This window comes from Vidua macroura, chromosome 1, assembly GCF_024509145.1.
Source record: "Vidua macroura isolate BioBank_ID:100142 chromosome 1, ASM2450914v1, whole genome shotgun sequence".
Taxonomy (NCBI): Eukaryota; Metazoa; Chordata; class Aves; order Passeriformes; family Viduidae; genus Vidua; species Vidua macroura.
Window position 1 is genome coordinate 120,283,595 of NC_071571.1, and position 14,044 is coordinate 120,297,638.

Below are 14,044 nucleotides of genomic sequence, written 5' to 3' on the forward strand. Positions count from 1 at the left end.
GTCTTGTCTGAATAAAGAAAATTGAGATCAGATTTTGCTTCTTGGAATTACAGTTTCTTTGCAGTGATACTAATCATGATTTATGCTTAGTTGGTTCTCCTGTAATGATTTTGAAGAACATTGCTCTGAGTCATATTGCATTAGATTGGTTGTTAACTTTTGGAAAAGGGACTTCCAGGTTAAGTAGTTAGTATTTCCTATTAGATATTGGTGTGGCAGTCTCAATGCTGCCAAGCAAGTCCGTAAGAGTCCATAACGAAGCACCAAGCTTTGAGGTGAAATGTGGATTTCAGAAGCATTCTTCTTGATCATTTTCTGCACAGGTGTGTTCCAACAATCAACACAGAGCTCTGAAAGTTAAGCTTTCTTATTAAAATATTTTATGCTGTTGAGTGAAAAGCAAGGCATAGATGAATCTAGGAAACCTAGGGAAACCATACCGATGGGATAAAGATAGAAGCTGATGTATTTTCGCAAAGGATAACTGGATATATTTGGCACTTTGCATGAAGATTTTAACAGCCTAAATGTTTGCTGTCCTTGCTTAACGTCAAATTCTTCTGTGAACTTATTTTTGAATTCAGATTTGTCATAATCATGTCATTTTTTCTGCTGTAGCTGTTGCAGAAGGAGTGATTAACTAACTTGTCAAGCTTGTTTTGAAGTGTAAGGAACAAAGAGTAATCTGGGGATGCCATGCTTGATAGGACCTTTCACAAGGGTATGATGGACATGTGGCTGAGTTACAGACTGGGAAGAAGATGTAAGACATACACGTGGCTTCTTCAAAGGTTGTATGACACATGTAAGCCACCATTGCTGTGCTCGTGTGTCACTCAGCCACAGAAGATGGTGGATTTTTGGAGCCTGTGGTTCTTTTGTTTGGGGGGGCTGCAGGGGGTGTTAATCTGTGGGGAAAAAAAAATATTACTACACTAGTAAAATATTTGTAATACAGGCAAATGTAAGTAATGAAGGCTGTAGTATAGGTTCTTTGTGCCAGTGACACAAGGTGATGAATTAACTGGACATTCTCTGTCTTTGGTTGATATTCCATAACTTTTGCCGCCAGATTTATGGATGCACCTCAGACTTAGCAAAGCAAAAATTGTTTTTTTCCCCATGATTTCTTGGGGAAAAATATTTTTCAATCTGCAATTTGATTTGAAATGTCTTAAATTATTTTTGGAAATGACATAAAAATGATAGATGTCATGCTGTCACAGACTTCATACTGTCTCATGACAATATATGCTGAAATAAAAAATAACCTGCCAAAATTCTTTGAATGGTTTTATAAAATCCAAAATTCTCTGGATTATTTTTTTTTTAACTTAGGCCTTAAAAATAGTGAAATAGTTGCTATCAGTTGCACTTGCAAAGCTTTTTCTAGCTGTCTATTTTTTGTTGTTTTTCTAGCAAGATTCTATACAGTGGGTTTACAACAGCATTGAAAGTGCACAGGAAGATCTTCAGAAAACAAACACCAAACCCTCTGGAGATGATGGAGGTGATGCCTTTGACTGTAAAGTGGAAGGTACTGATGCTTGTTTGATCTTCTTGTTGCTGAGAATGCTATTATAATACAAGAAAAATGTAGGCAGTGGGTTTGTTTGCAGAGAGGAAATTTTGAGCAGATCATAAGATGTGATTTACATAGGGATTTGTTTTCTTATATATTCTAAACATATAAATTTAACATGCTATTCCTTGAAAACTAGTATCTTTCCCATTTAGAGAAAATACTTCCGTGAACACTTAGGAGAAAATCTGTTTATTTTCATTTGTAAGAAACAAAAACCTAGGCATTACCTGATTTATTTTCACCACTAGTAATCATTATGTCAAACTAGATACATTAGTCATTACTGCATGGGAAATAAGAACACAACTATCCTTCAGATTATTTTCAGGCAATTAAAGTTTAGATGAAAGTGCATTCATCTGCAACTTGTAATTAAGGAGACAGTTGATACTTGAACTGTGCATTCATAAATGCAGATATTGTGGTTTCATTTCTGAATGTTGGCAGTTTTCATAGTGATTTTCTTCTACTTTATTTAGAAATACTCAGTTTTCCCTTTTTTGGGTTGTTCTTAATGTCTCTGGATTATAAATGAAATGGAATTAGCCCCCTTCAATAACTGCTCATAAAGAAAGAGTACTGCCTGTTTTGCAGTCCAGTGTTTTAACATCTATAAATCTACCGGTGTTCTGATATTTATATTGTTCAGCCAGGTTTTTTAATTAATGTTTTTAAGTAGAATGATCAGAACACACCTCTTTCTAAAATGTTTGCCTATGTCATTTATTGTTCATTTAATGGCCAGGACTTGTCAACTGATTTGTGTTACTTTATTTATTCTAGAGGTAATTGACAAATTTAACACCATGGCAATAATTGATGGGAAGAAAGATCATGTGAGTCTGACTGTTGACAATGTTCATCTGGAGTATGGAGTGGTTTATGAGTATGACAGCACAGCTGGAATAAAGTGCCATGTCTTGGAAAAAATGATTGAACCAAAGGGATTTTTCAGTTTGACTGCAAAGGTGTGAAGCATTTTTTGTATGTTGATGCTTATTGTGTTTAATACCAATGGAGAAACTTGTGTCTTTTTTAACTCTTATATGTCTTTGATTTGATACCTTATAATTGGTCACCTTTATCTCTCTGATGTTTTGGAGGATGATTGTGTGCTCAGGAGGCAAAAAGAGTTATGCTGTCATTGTAAATTGAGCCTTTAAATCTAAAAAAAATGTTAAAAGATCTTCAAAGTCTTCCACTCCCTTATTTCTAAATTATCAAATAAGACTTGAAAGAAAGTCCAAGATCCATTGAAATATCTATAAATGCTATATACTACCCTCATCTCTTCAACATGCCTTTTAATTAGTTTTTTCTCACCATTATAGCAAGGCTTCAGTCTTTACTGAGCAGTACAGCTTATTCTGTGCCCTATTTCCTGGGCTTTTTATGCAGAATATACAAGAGGATACCACTCACTTTTCTTTTATGCTTTTTCAATGTGTTAGTATTCTTCCAAACCAAAGGTTTTCTAGGAGTAATGAGTGAATTAATTCAGCAGATCTGTATAATATGTGCTGATCAAGTAAATACAGCAGATAATGTATTTCAGAGGAGCCACAGTGGTTACATTAGTAGGAAATTAGCAGTAAATCCATTATCAGATAATATCATGAGAAGCCAAGCAAAAAATACTTATGGGTATAACTTAGCAGGGAATAGATTTAAGAAAACCTCTTTGCATCCCAAGCTTCATTCATTGTTGCTATGCACCATTTTCTGTAATGTTATCAGACTTTTCAGCTTTAGTTAAAAGATTTAATTATGATTAGTAAGGGGATATTTTAGTAAACTTAATCTCATAACATACTTCTCTTGTTTTTATTGTCTTAGATTCTTGAAGCATTGGCAAAAAGCGATGAAAATTTTGTGCAGAATTGCAACAGCCTCAATTCCTTAAATGATGTGATCCCCACTGAACTTCAAAGTAAATTCAGCGTCATTTGCAGTGAGAAAATTGAGCATATCTACAGAAGAATCTCTAGCTATAAAAAGGTATGACCTGTATGTCTTAAGCTTGATTGTATTTGTCTTTTAAGGAAGAAACGGGGGACTATGGTATAGTTTGAATAAGTCTTCAGAGTGTCTATGGCAGTGGCAAAAATGTGACTGAAAGTTTAGCTATTATGAAGCATGAATGCCTTAATTGAGTAATTGCATCAATTGTTTTCAAGCCATTCTCTTTCTTATCCCTTTTTTAGACTTTGGGTAGTTTGTATTCTTTCTTGTTTGCTGTGTTCAGTTGTAGAGACAATCAACTGCATATTTCTGCAAAAGAGCCGTCATTCTTGTAAATGCCTTAAACCAATACTCTAGTGAATTTGCAGATGTTAACCAAAAATGTAGCAAAAACAACAGAGTTGTTTTTTTCCTTTCTACTGCAACTCAAATACCAAATTGTAACCCTTTTATTCAACTTTTAGGCCCTAGCATATCTGTTAATAGTACCATCTCTGTAAATTATTAACGTCACTTGGTTTAATAAAACATAATAGCATGGAAAAATAGAGAAGGCACTGACTTTCATATGCTTCAGATCTAAATTAATGATATGTGAACGAATAAATAGCCCAAGCTATGACCTCTAGCTGCTGTCAGTGAATTTTGCTATAGTTGTTTAACTAAGCAGGGTGTAAATGAATCAACCATTTGCCATTTTTTTAATGCAAACTCATTTTCTAATCCAGACTCCTAGTTCCTCTTTCATGGAACCTAATTGTGGGGAGGTGAATTACTTTGAAGTTGGCTCAAAATGGCTGCAAAAAAATGGGTTTGCCCTGTCTTACCTCATTTGGGGATCTGAGTTGAGACATTTAGAAACTGGTCTGTTCTGGGAGTTTAGGCATAAAAATTTGAAAAGGGAAAAAAAAAAAGCAAAGGAAAAGGAAAGTGAATACAGAAGCTTCACACATTTGCAGAAGCTGCATTTAAAAGACTAGATAATGATTTTTCAGTTTTCAAAGAAAGTAGGGAGAACTGTTAGGAATACCTGTAGCTCAGTAGTCAGTAGGACGAAGGCCAAAAAGCAGCTTGTCAGACTTCTCCAGGTGCTCTCTAAAAAGAAATGGAATAAACTGAGTTGTGTCAATGGAGACATCAAAAGAATCCTGATACTGTTTTAGCAAAAATCTGACCCCTCCATTGTTTGCCTGAATTACAGACCTCCATATTTCCAATTTGGTTAAAATTCAAATTTTTTTTTTTTAAACTAATTAGTTTTCATATTAACAGTTACAGTTCAAGTAACATGCAGGTGATTTATATGTCTTCTGTAGCTGAAAATTTTGACTGTGATATATAGCCTCTACAGAGGAGGCCAAGACAGTAAGTCAAATTTTGTTGTGCTTGCTGGATGTGAAACAAACAGCCTCAGGGAAGTTCTCATAGTTCTTACTCTGTCTAGAAGCAGATATTCCTGATACAGACTGCACTTTAAATCTCATCTGCTCAAAAATCAGTAGTTTCACAGTTATAGCTTTTAATGACAATTAGTAATGCAGTGGATTTCAGGAATAGATGTGTCACTCTCTTGGCAAGGTAAAGGTAACCATAGTTACAGGAGACTTTCGGAGTGCATGAGCCCAGCTTGGTTCCTGGTTTTACTGTGAAAGTTCGAATTCTATAAATAAAAATCTTGTGGATTTCTGCAGTTCCTACTATTATTATTATCAGAACATTTTGCTCCTAATAGACCTCGATTTCAGTGCCATGAGTCCCAGATGTTTCTCAACACATATATGAAAAGAATTTTGGTCCTGACTTATGACCTGATTAAATCATAGCCAGTATTTGGTCTCTCTGGAGCAGGATGTGTGGGAGATTGAGATGTGAAATATGTACTGCTTGCAGAAACATTTTCATCATTGAATGTCCTTAGTATCCTTCTTAACAATTCGTACATTCTTCAGCCTTTGAACAACTCCATAATTGGATTTCTTGTAACCCTCCAGATCTTCTTGTGATCTAAAGATTTAAATGTAATTATCCCAAAAAGCATTCATCAGACTGAAGTAATATGACACCAAAATAAATAGAAATTTAAGTCCCTGTACAGAAACATCTTATTTTGCAGAAGGAATGTGTCTTAATTCAACTGAAGTGTTAGTAAAAAGTTGACTGATTCAAATTTTTACTGACATTTATTGGAGAAGAAGCTTTGCAAGTTAACTTTGAAAATATTCTTATGCATGAGCAGCGGTTCATAGCTGACGTAGGTTGCTGTAATATTTTGACTGGAGAGATATTGTGATTAAAACACTGATTGCATCTTTCCAGAAACAAACTCTTCCCTGACCACAAGCTGCACTGGAAATGACACATATTGACAAAAATCCTACAAATTTCTTTCCCAGTTGAAGAGCTTGATCTCATTACTTGATTCTGACATAGATGTAGTTGCTGAGTGTTCAGTTCAGTCCTCACCATTTTGGGTTGACATCTTCTCATCGTAAAAGCCAAATAACTCTAAGCCTATTCAAGACACTGCACAAAATTTAAGATGTTAGAATCAAGGAGATGTGGCTAAGCACTGTATTAAAATTAGACCATAAAAAGCATTCCTCATTGCTGAGCTGATATACAGGGGGGAGAAGGGGTGCTGAGCTAGGAAAGTCTGTAAAATGGGGTGTTTGCAGTTTTTATCTATTAGTGCTCATCAGCTTCCTAATGTCACTCAAAATAGAAGACTGGTTGAGGTTGGAATGTGCCTCTGCAGGTCTTGTCCAGCCAACCCTGCTTAAGCAGGGCCACCTAGAAATGGTCGCCCAGACCATCTAGAGATGATCCTCTTTGAGGAGGGGGATCTTACCTCTCTTTCCTGAACCCCTCTGAGCAACTTGTGCCAGTGCTCAATCACTCTCACAGTGCAAAAGTGTTTCTTGACATTCAGAGGAAACTCTTGTGCTTAAGTTTGGGCCCATTGCCTCTGGTCCTGGCACTGGACAGCGCTGCAAAGAGCCTGGCTTTGTCCTCTTTGCACCATTCCTTTAGGTATTCATATACATTGATGTGTTAACCCCTGAGCTTTCTCTTCTCCGGGCTGAAGGGTCCCAGCTCTCTCAGCCTTTCCTCACAGGAGAGATGCTCCAGTCCCTGAGTGATCTCAGAGGGCTCACCTCCACTGGGCTCTCTCCAATATGCCCATGTCTATTTCTGTGAAGCCCAGACTTGGACCCAGGACTCGAAGGAGGCCTCACTGGTGCTGAGGAGAACAAGATCACCTCCCTCCAACTCCTGGCAATGCTTCTCCTAATGCAGGAGGATAAGATATAATTAAAGAGGACCTTCTCCTTCTTGATCAGGAAATCCAGAATTCATACTTTCTGATTTTGTCTTCATTATAACTTCAGACAAAAATTTCATGAGTTTTTGAAAAATACTGGCTTGAAAATGTCGGCAGGTGTTTATAAATTTCATGAGCAGTACAGCAGTTTCAGACTTGCTCCCCAGAAAGACACTTAATTTTTTATTATGTTCCATGGGAAATAGATTCTATCTCTGTTACAAAGCTATTTACTTCTTAAAATATCATTTGCTTCAAAATTCCCACTTAAAAATGTAAAATGAAAAATATTTTTTCTTTCCCTTTTAGAGAGAGATGCAAATTGCAAAGTCAAGACACCTTAAGTCAAGGATGATTGAAATATTTTCAGCTTTTATTTTCTAGTTAGGTACACAAGAATTGCTGGCTACGTGCAGACACAAGAAGAGCTCATAATCAAAATTTGGTTTTCTTTCTTACTTCTAGTTTTCAAGAGTATTAAAAAACAGAGCTTGGCCTACCTTCAAACAAGCTAAGTCAAAGATTTCACCACTTCACAGCAGTGATTTCTGTCCCACCAATTGCCATATAAATGTGATGGAAGTGTCTTACCCTAAGACCTCAACTTCCCTTGGTAGTGCCTTTGGTGTACAGTTAGACAGCAGAAAACATTCTTCCCATGAAAAGGAAAATAAAAACACCGACCAAGGTAAGTCAATTGAGTTTGAAAGAGCTGCTTCCACTGCTTCTGATATAGGGTCTTAAAAGGTAATCAGATTAGGTTTATAGCCCAAATATTAAAATTGAGGACAAGTCTTTCTGAAATCACCCTTCTTTTGATTTTTAGTTTTATTTCACAGCATTATAATGGATAGTCATAATTTCACAATAACCTTCTCTTAAATAGCTTGACTTTGAAATGCAAATAAAATGCAAAATTAAATAAGTACATAAATTTTAAACAGAAAAGTATTTCAATGTCTTTTAGGTATTTTACTAACCTCAAAATGTATGTTGAAAATAGATAGTGATGAAATCCCTTTGAATTATTCCCAGGTAAACTGAATCCCATGATTTATGTCCAACATACCATTACTACTATGGCTGCCCCTTCAGGACAATCTCTTGGCCAGCAAGAGGGCCATGGTCTGAGGTACCTCTTAAAAGAAGAAGACTTAGAAACACAAGATGTCTATCAAAAATTGCTGTTCAAATTACAAGCTGCACTGAAAGAGGTGGAAACATGTGTCTGCCAAATAGATGAGTAAGTAAATGTTACCATCTGGACTTGCCTTTAATTTTTCCATAGATAATGATAAATCTGGGCAATGCTTTTGTATAGCATAGGAGTCAATGCTGACTTCAGACAGAATTGAAGTAAAGTAAAAAATTTAAGTGCAGGTGATGTTGTATTTTGATCTTTTTTGCAGTGTGCCTCACTTTTTTCCCCACAGTTTGTGGGTTTTTTCCAGTTTGTAGATTTTCGTTAGAATGTGGCAAAGTTAATTAATTTGAAGTGAGGAAAATATGCGGCACACAATATAACCTACGATTTCACTAGGAATGGAAACAAAGGGCAGAGGTATAAAAATGACCTTTATTGAACTCTTCAGGTATTGCTGAATAGTCTCACAGGTGAATTTTTGGTTAAGACATTACTCACCTACGGGGAGAGCATTAATTTGTTAGAAATTTTTCAAAACAAAATTGACCTTGAAGGAAGAGCTATGGATTTAGGGAGAGCCACCCTTGAGTGATTAGGACATTTGGCTTGAATGTGGGAGACTCAGGGTCTCATCACAGTTAGTCCTAATTCAGGACAAGGATTTATAACTTGCTTTTTCTTATGCAAAGTAAGTGAGTTGACTCCTGGGCTATTTGATGAAGAAGGCTAAGAAGTATTTACGTTTTGAAAGATTCCCATATGTAATGCAAAATCAGAAATTAATTTTGAAAACAAAACCAGCAAAGTATTTGAGTTTAAAAGACAATCTGTCACGATCTCCAGTTTAGATAAGACATGTGCCATTGTTTCTCATGTTATCTTGAAGACTGTAGTGTGATTTGTCCTTTCATGTATACTTAAGGTGGGATTTCTTTTTTTTTACTGTTCTCTAGTTGTAATAGCTGTGTATGTAATTGTAATTATTATAAGTAATGTATCATATACTGTATTGGGAATGAAAGCAGGAGTTGACTCAGTATTTTTAAGGAAATGTTGTTTCTTGTGCGTTTACATAGTTCTGCTGATTACCACACTGAAGATGAAGTAAGTTAATTAAATTCATGATAATTTCAGTGCTTGGGTGCTCTTAGAAATGACTATCTGTAAAGCCTATATTGTCCCTCTTCCTCATGGAAGTCAGAAAATTATATATGGAATTTTAGTCAATATTTCAGGAAGTTCCAATTGCCAGTATGCCACACCTTTCCTTTCCACTCCCTTGAGCTTGTGATGCAAAAGCACAGGAAATTGTGAACCTTTCTTTTGTATAAATGTATATATAAATACACACACTCACAGAAAAATTGTGTACAAACTCAAGGGTTCACTTTTTTTCATTCCTTAATTTTCTGTACACTGACCTTGTAGCTGATCTTGTACAAGGTACACAGATGTATTTAGTAAATGTTACCTTTGGCTGATTGGAAAACTGAGACTTTTCATGCTTTATTCCTCATGGACATTGCGTGGACTGCCAGTGAGTAATTACTGTAGAGGAAAGCAGTTCTATAGAGGAAACAGGATAGCTAAGAGACCTATTTAAAAGTGCTGAACAGGGAAGAGTGAGCAGTTCAGAGGAACATAGTATATTAGAACATGGTTACAGATGCTAATTAACTCTTGAGATTTAGGACTGGAGAAACAAAAGATAGAGTGACACAATAGATAATTCAACAGCCATGCTTTAATTAGAAATTTTCATACTTAAACAGCTGGGAGGAAATGCTTGGTTTTGTGTTTTTTATAAAGACAGTAGAATTTATTTTTTCTGTTGTGGCATAGTAACAATAAAATTGATGTCTTTTTTTATTGAATTGATCATTATCCTAAGCAATCCTCATTATTTTAATATTCTCAGGATGGATAATATGAACATGGTATCTATCACAGTTTTTAATTTATGTTGATATTGTGTGACAGAAAAATTGGACTACTGAATGACTGTCTGTTACTCTTTATACTTACTGTTGGAAAACTTGCTCATGCATGTTACTAGAGGTCTCTGCTCTGTATTGAGGTCAGTACTGGTCTGTATTTCAGCTCACAAAATCTTGGGGCAGTGTTATCTGCTCAACCTCTCCTGTCTGTCAGTGAATTTAAAAATGAGTGTTTCATCTGAAGAGCAGGTCTGTGAGAGATTATGGCAAGGGAAGGTTTAAGAGAAGATTTTGTACTCCTAATATGGTCTCCATAAAAGTTTATGAGACTGTTTGCTGATGGGTTTCGGTAGGATAAGTGATGTAGTACTGACAGACAGAGAGAGCCTCTCAAGGCTCCACTGCGCTCACATTGAAATAATTTAATGGTATCTCAATAGTTCTTTAGTGATGCTGCAGATACCCCATGTTGCTGCTAGGTGTTACACAGAAATAAGTCCTTTTTCAAATTGTTTTCTATATGGTGACTCTGCTGAGTTCTTGGTTCTCATGCACTCAGTGCTCTCCCACCATCTCAGCTCTTTTTTGGAAAGATGTCTTTTGGGAACATACTCTGTGGAGTGAGAAAAAGGCAGCAACGGTTTTTGTTACTGCCATTTTTAATTCTTTGACTAACCATAGCAGGTTTTGTTTGTCAGGGTTGTGTTGACTTGGGTTGCACATAAGAGTAATTCCACAGGTGAAGATTTTTTTTTTTAAGTTACTAATTTCTTTGTGTCATTGAAATATTCTTCATAGAGACTGTCCAGCTGTTAGTTACTATTCACGTGTGCATTTCTCCTTTGAGAGCTGGATATCTAAGGTAATCTTGTTTGGGGTAGGCCCATCTCTGGAGAAAATGTATTGTGCATGTGTCATATTTAAGATGAAAAACAGAAGTATATTTAAGCATGATTATTGGGGAAGGGATGTATCCAGGTTTTTATTTTCAACACCCTGGACCGAGTTTTTAAGAGCACAATAGTAACTTCAGTAACTTTTTGCTCCAGAACTTGGTAATCCAAAGTTCCATCTTTCATTCATGGTAGTTCAGCAAAAAAATTTTCCTTAGAAAAGAGCCTGCCCGCTGAGAGAAATGAAAAAGCCCCCTTAGGATAAGATCCAGCTACCTTAATCAGTCTTTTACTGAGCTCTTGGCAGCAGTGACTAAACAGTCACATAAAAGAAGGGGATATAATAGTCTGTCTGTGTCTTGACAAATAATTACTCAGGGGAAGATATTTTCTGGAGCTGAAATTGCAGTTCATTATGCTTGTTTCTTACTCTTGATTATTTTCTTGTAACAACAAAATCCCCAAGAAGTTACTAGGATGAACTTTGATTTTTAAGTGGATGAGAGTGGGAACACAAGAACAAGCAAAAATATAGATTTATTTTTGTCCTTTTCTCATCTTTCAGCAGGCAGAACTAGATGGTCTTTTCAGAATGGACCTTTTGGTTTAAGAGCAGTGTTAGAATGTTCTGCCATGAATTTTTCTAATCTTTTTTTGAACCCCTTAGATATTTCTTACTAAGAAAATAAGTTATACAGGTATGAAGAACTGATTTCCTAGGGTTTCTGCTTCCATAACACATTCATTTTAGGACAAGTTCAAAAACCAAATATGCTCTAGCATGAGATCGACACTGATCACTGATGTAAAATATGGGTCCCATCTCTCTTCCTGTACTCATGGAATTATGCTTGCCACTGATTGGAAAGAATTGAGTTGTGATTTCCTACTGATACGAAGTGTTAAGGCGTAATGTAGCCCAAAAGATATCAGTCTAGTGGAGGGGTGAGTTTAAATTCTAGTGAAATTATGCCTTTATTATAATTTTTCTGTATTCTAGTTCAGTTCAGTATCTTTAACTATATGTGGGATAAAATCTGTCTGTTCCCATCAGTAGCAAGAATTTCATGTAAGATCTAACCTAATTTTGAATCCTACCATGTACTTGGTAGAAAGTTTGCCAGCTGACCATCCTGACAGCTCCTTCAATAAAACCCTGCTACTATTTCTAAGTAATTCAATGGGAGAAAAAAAGTTTAGTTCAGTGTCCTCTGATTTCAGGTAGTTAGAAAGTAGTTTTTGCAAGAAAAATGCTGCTTTTGAAATCCAAATATTAATTAGAAAGTGTGATTTTAATAGAGTCTTTGAGCAATAGGAATTAAAGGACAATTGCCCATTATTGCTGTTCTGATCTTGAAAGTAAATTAGAGCATCTCAGTATGAATTAATCATCCAAGAATATGAATTTTTCACTGCCAGGATTTCTGCATGTTCTAAAAGTAGCAGTCTGCACTGTTCTCTCTTCTTGGCTGGATGTCACTTTTGTGCTTGTCACAGACGCTTGTATATTAATCATCAGTTTTACTAGTGATAATGGCTTAGACACTTTGAATGTCGCAAAGTACACAGAGATGTTAATAAAGATCTTTAAAATACCCTAGTAGAATAGTTTGTGGTGCACACTGACATTTGGGAAAATACATGCTTTTCACAGACATACAGTTACTTTCGTTTGTTTTCTTGATTTGTTGACTTGCTAAGAAGTGCAGAATTCATATTTAAAAATAGTTATGTTAATATGCAGTTTGACCCCAAGAGTCCAAGAATGTGCTGTATTTCTTCTCCAGCTGGAATCGTTGCTTTCATACACGATTAAGTATTCGGTAAGGTTAAGGGGTTTCACTGTTAGACTTTTTGACAACTGAATGTGTCACTTCCTTTCCTTGTTTCAAATAGATATTGACTGAATTAAGATATTCCCTTCACATATTATAGAATAATAATTGGAGGATGGTGATGAGAAATGTTATCCTCTTGCTAGCTCACTTTTGAAAAACATGAATTTGCCTTTATTTTTGTGTTTTTCACAGCCTTCTTTCTTCAATAACATATTCTCCCAAATCAGAACGTAAAACGCCCGAGCCTTTAATACCAGCAGACAGTGATAATGAAAAGGGTGAAAGGAATGGGAAGAAAGTCTGTTTCAGTGTAACAGGTGATGAACAAGAAGATTCTGGTCATGATACCATCAGTAACCGGGATTCTTACAGGTAAATTTATTAATATTATTTTTAGTTTTCCACTGAATCAAATATGGAAGTTTGTAAAGTATCAAGTGGTTATGGAGACTGTTAGAATATGATTCTGACATGACTAATGGAAGAGTAACTAGCCTATTATATCTTGGTCGCCCAAATCTGGATAGGCTATCACAACCAAAGATGTAAAACTTTACTTTAGGTTACCTGTCTTACAAAAACTAGAAATAACTGGTTATTATGTCTCCAAGAACAAACCAAATATCTGTCATGGAAAGCAAGGTGATAGAGCCACCATTCTTCTGGATCTAAAGAAAATATACTGTTTATCAACACGTATTTCTCACCTTCTTTCACTCTAAATACTGTAGCATCAACTCACCTCTAGAATTTGTAATGCATACTGTGAATGAGAATACAAAGAATTTTGAAAAGGAAGGAGTAATTATAGCAAGTATAATTCTTATATAGGTTATACTCTCTTGCTTAGAGAAAGTTGGCTAACTACATGATATAAAAACTAAATTTAAATTTTAGCTGCAAGTAAAATGAGGGTTCGTTATTTTTTCAGTATCATAGTTCATTATCATGCTCAGAAATTAGGCTCTCAGTAGGTTCATCATTTTTGTACAGAAGTCTATGTCTCAGTAGGTTCATCATTTTTGTACAGAACTCTATGTTGCTGAGAAGTCTTTCCTAAGCTATATTTGATTACTGCAGCCTGGTTGATATGAAATCTTCATCATAGTAGAAAGAGTTCATATCAAACTATCTCTGTGTTTACACAGATGTAAACAGATTAAGTTCATTTTGGTCTTACCATGATGAACACACAGGCAAAGTTCTTGGTCCAGCATAAGCACTTTTAGAGTTTCCTGCATGTTCGTGTGTCCAACTGACCGTTCATAAGCTGCTCCAGTGATGTGTGCTTGCTCCTGTCGCGAAGTTTCCCAGCTGGCACAGGATTTGTATGTGGAGAAAGAAGGTGTGACCCAGGACATCA

General features: G+C 35.8%; 1 protein-coding gene across 1 annotated transcript in view; it reads left to right on the plus strand.

Annotated features, from left to right (window-relative positions):
* Positions 1 to 14,044, plus strand: part of PREX2 (phosphatidylinositol-3,4,5-trisphosphate dependent Rac exchange factor 2) — a 144,977-nt gene that overhangs the window by 64,906 nt on the left and 66,027 nt on the right. Inside the window, exons 21-26 of the mRNA XM_053986522.1 lie at positions 1,420 to 1,537; positions 2,369 to 2,553; positions 3,422 to 3,583; positions 7,335 to 7,557; positions 7,905 to 8,112; positions 12,874 to 13,053. Coding sequence (XP_053842497.1) covers positions 1,420 to 1,537; positions 2,369 to 2,553; positions 3,422 to 3,583; positions 7,335 to 7,557; positions 7,905 to 8,112; positions 12,874 to 13,053 — 1,076 coding nt within the window. The remainder of the gene's footprint in view (positions 1 to 1,419; positions 1,538 to 2,368; positions 2,554 to 3,421; positions 3,584 to 7,334; positions 7,558 to 7,904; positions 8,113 to 12,873; positions 13,054 to 14,044) is intronic.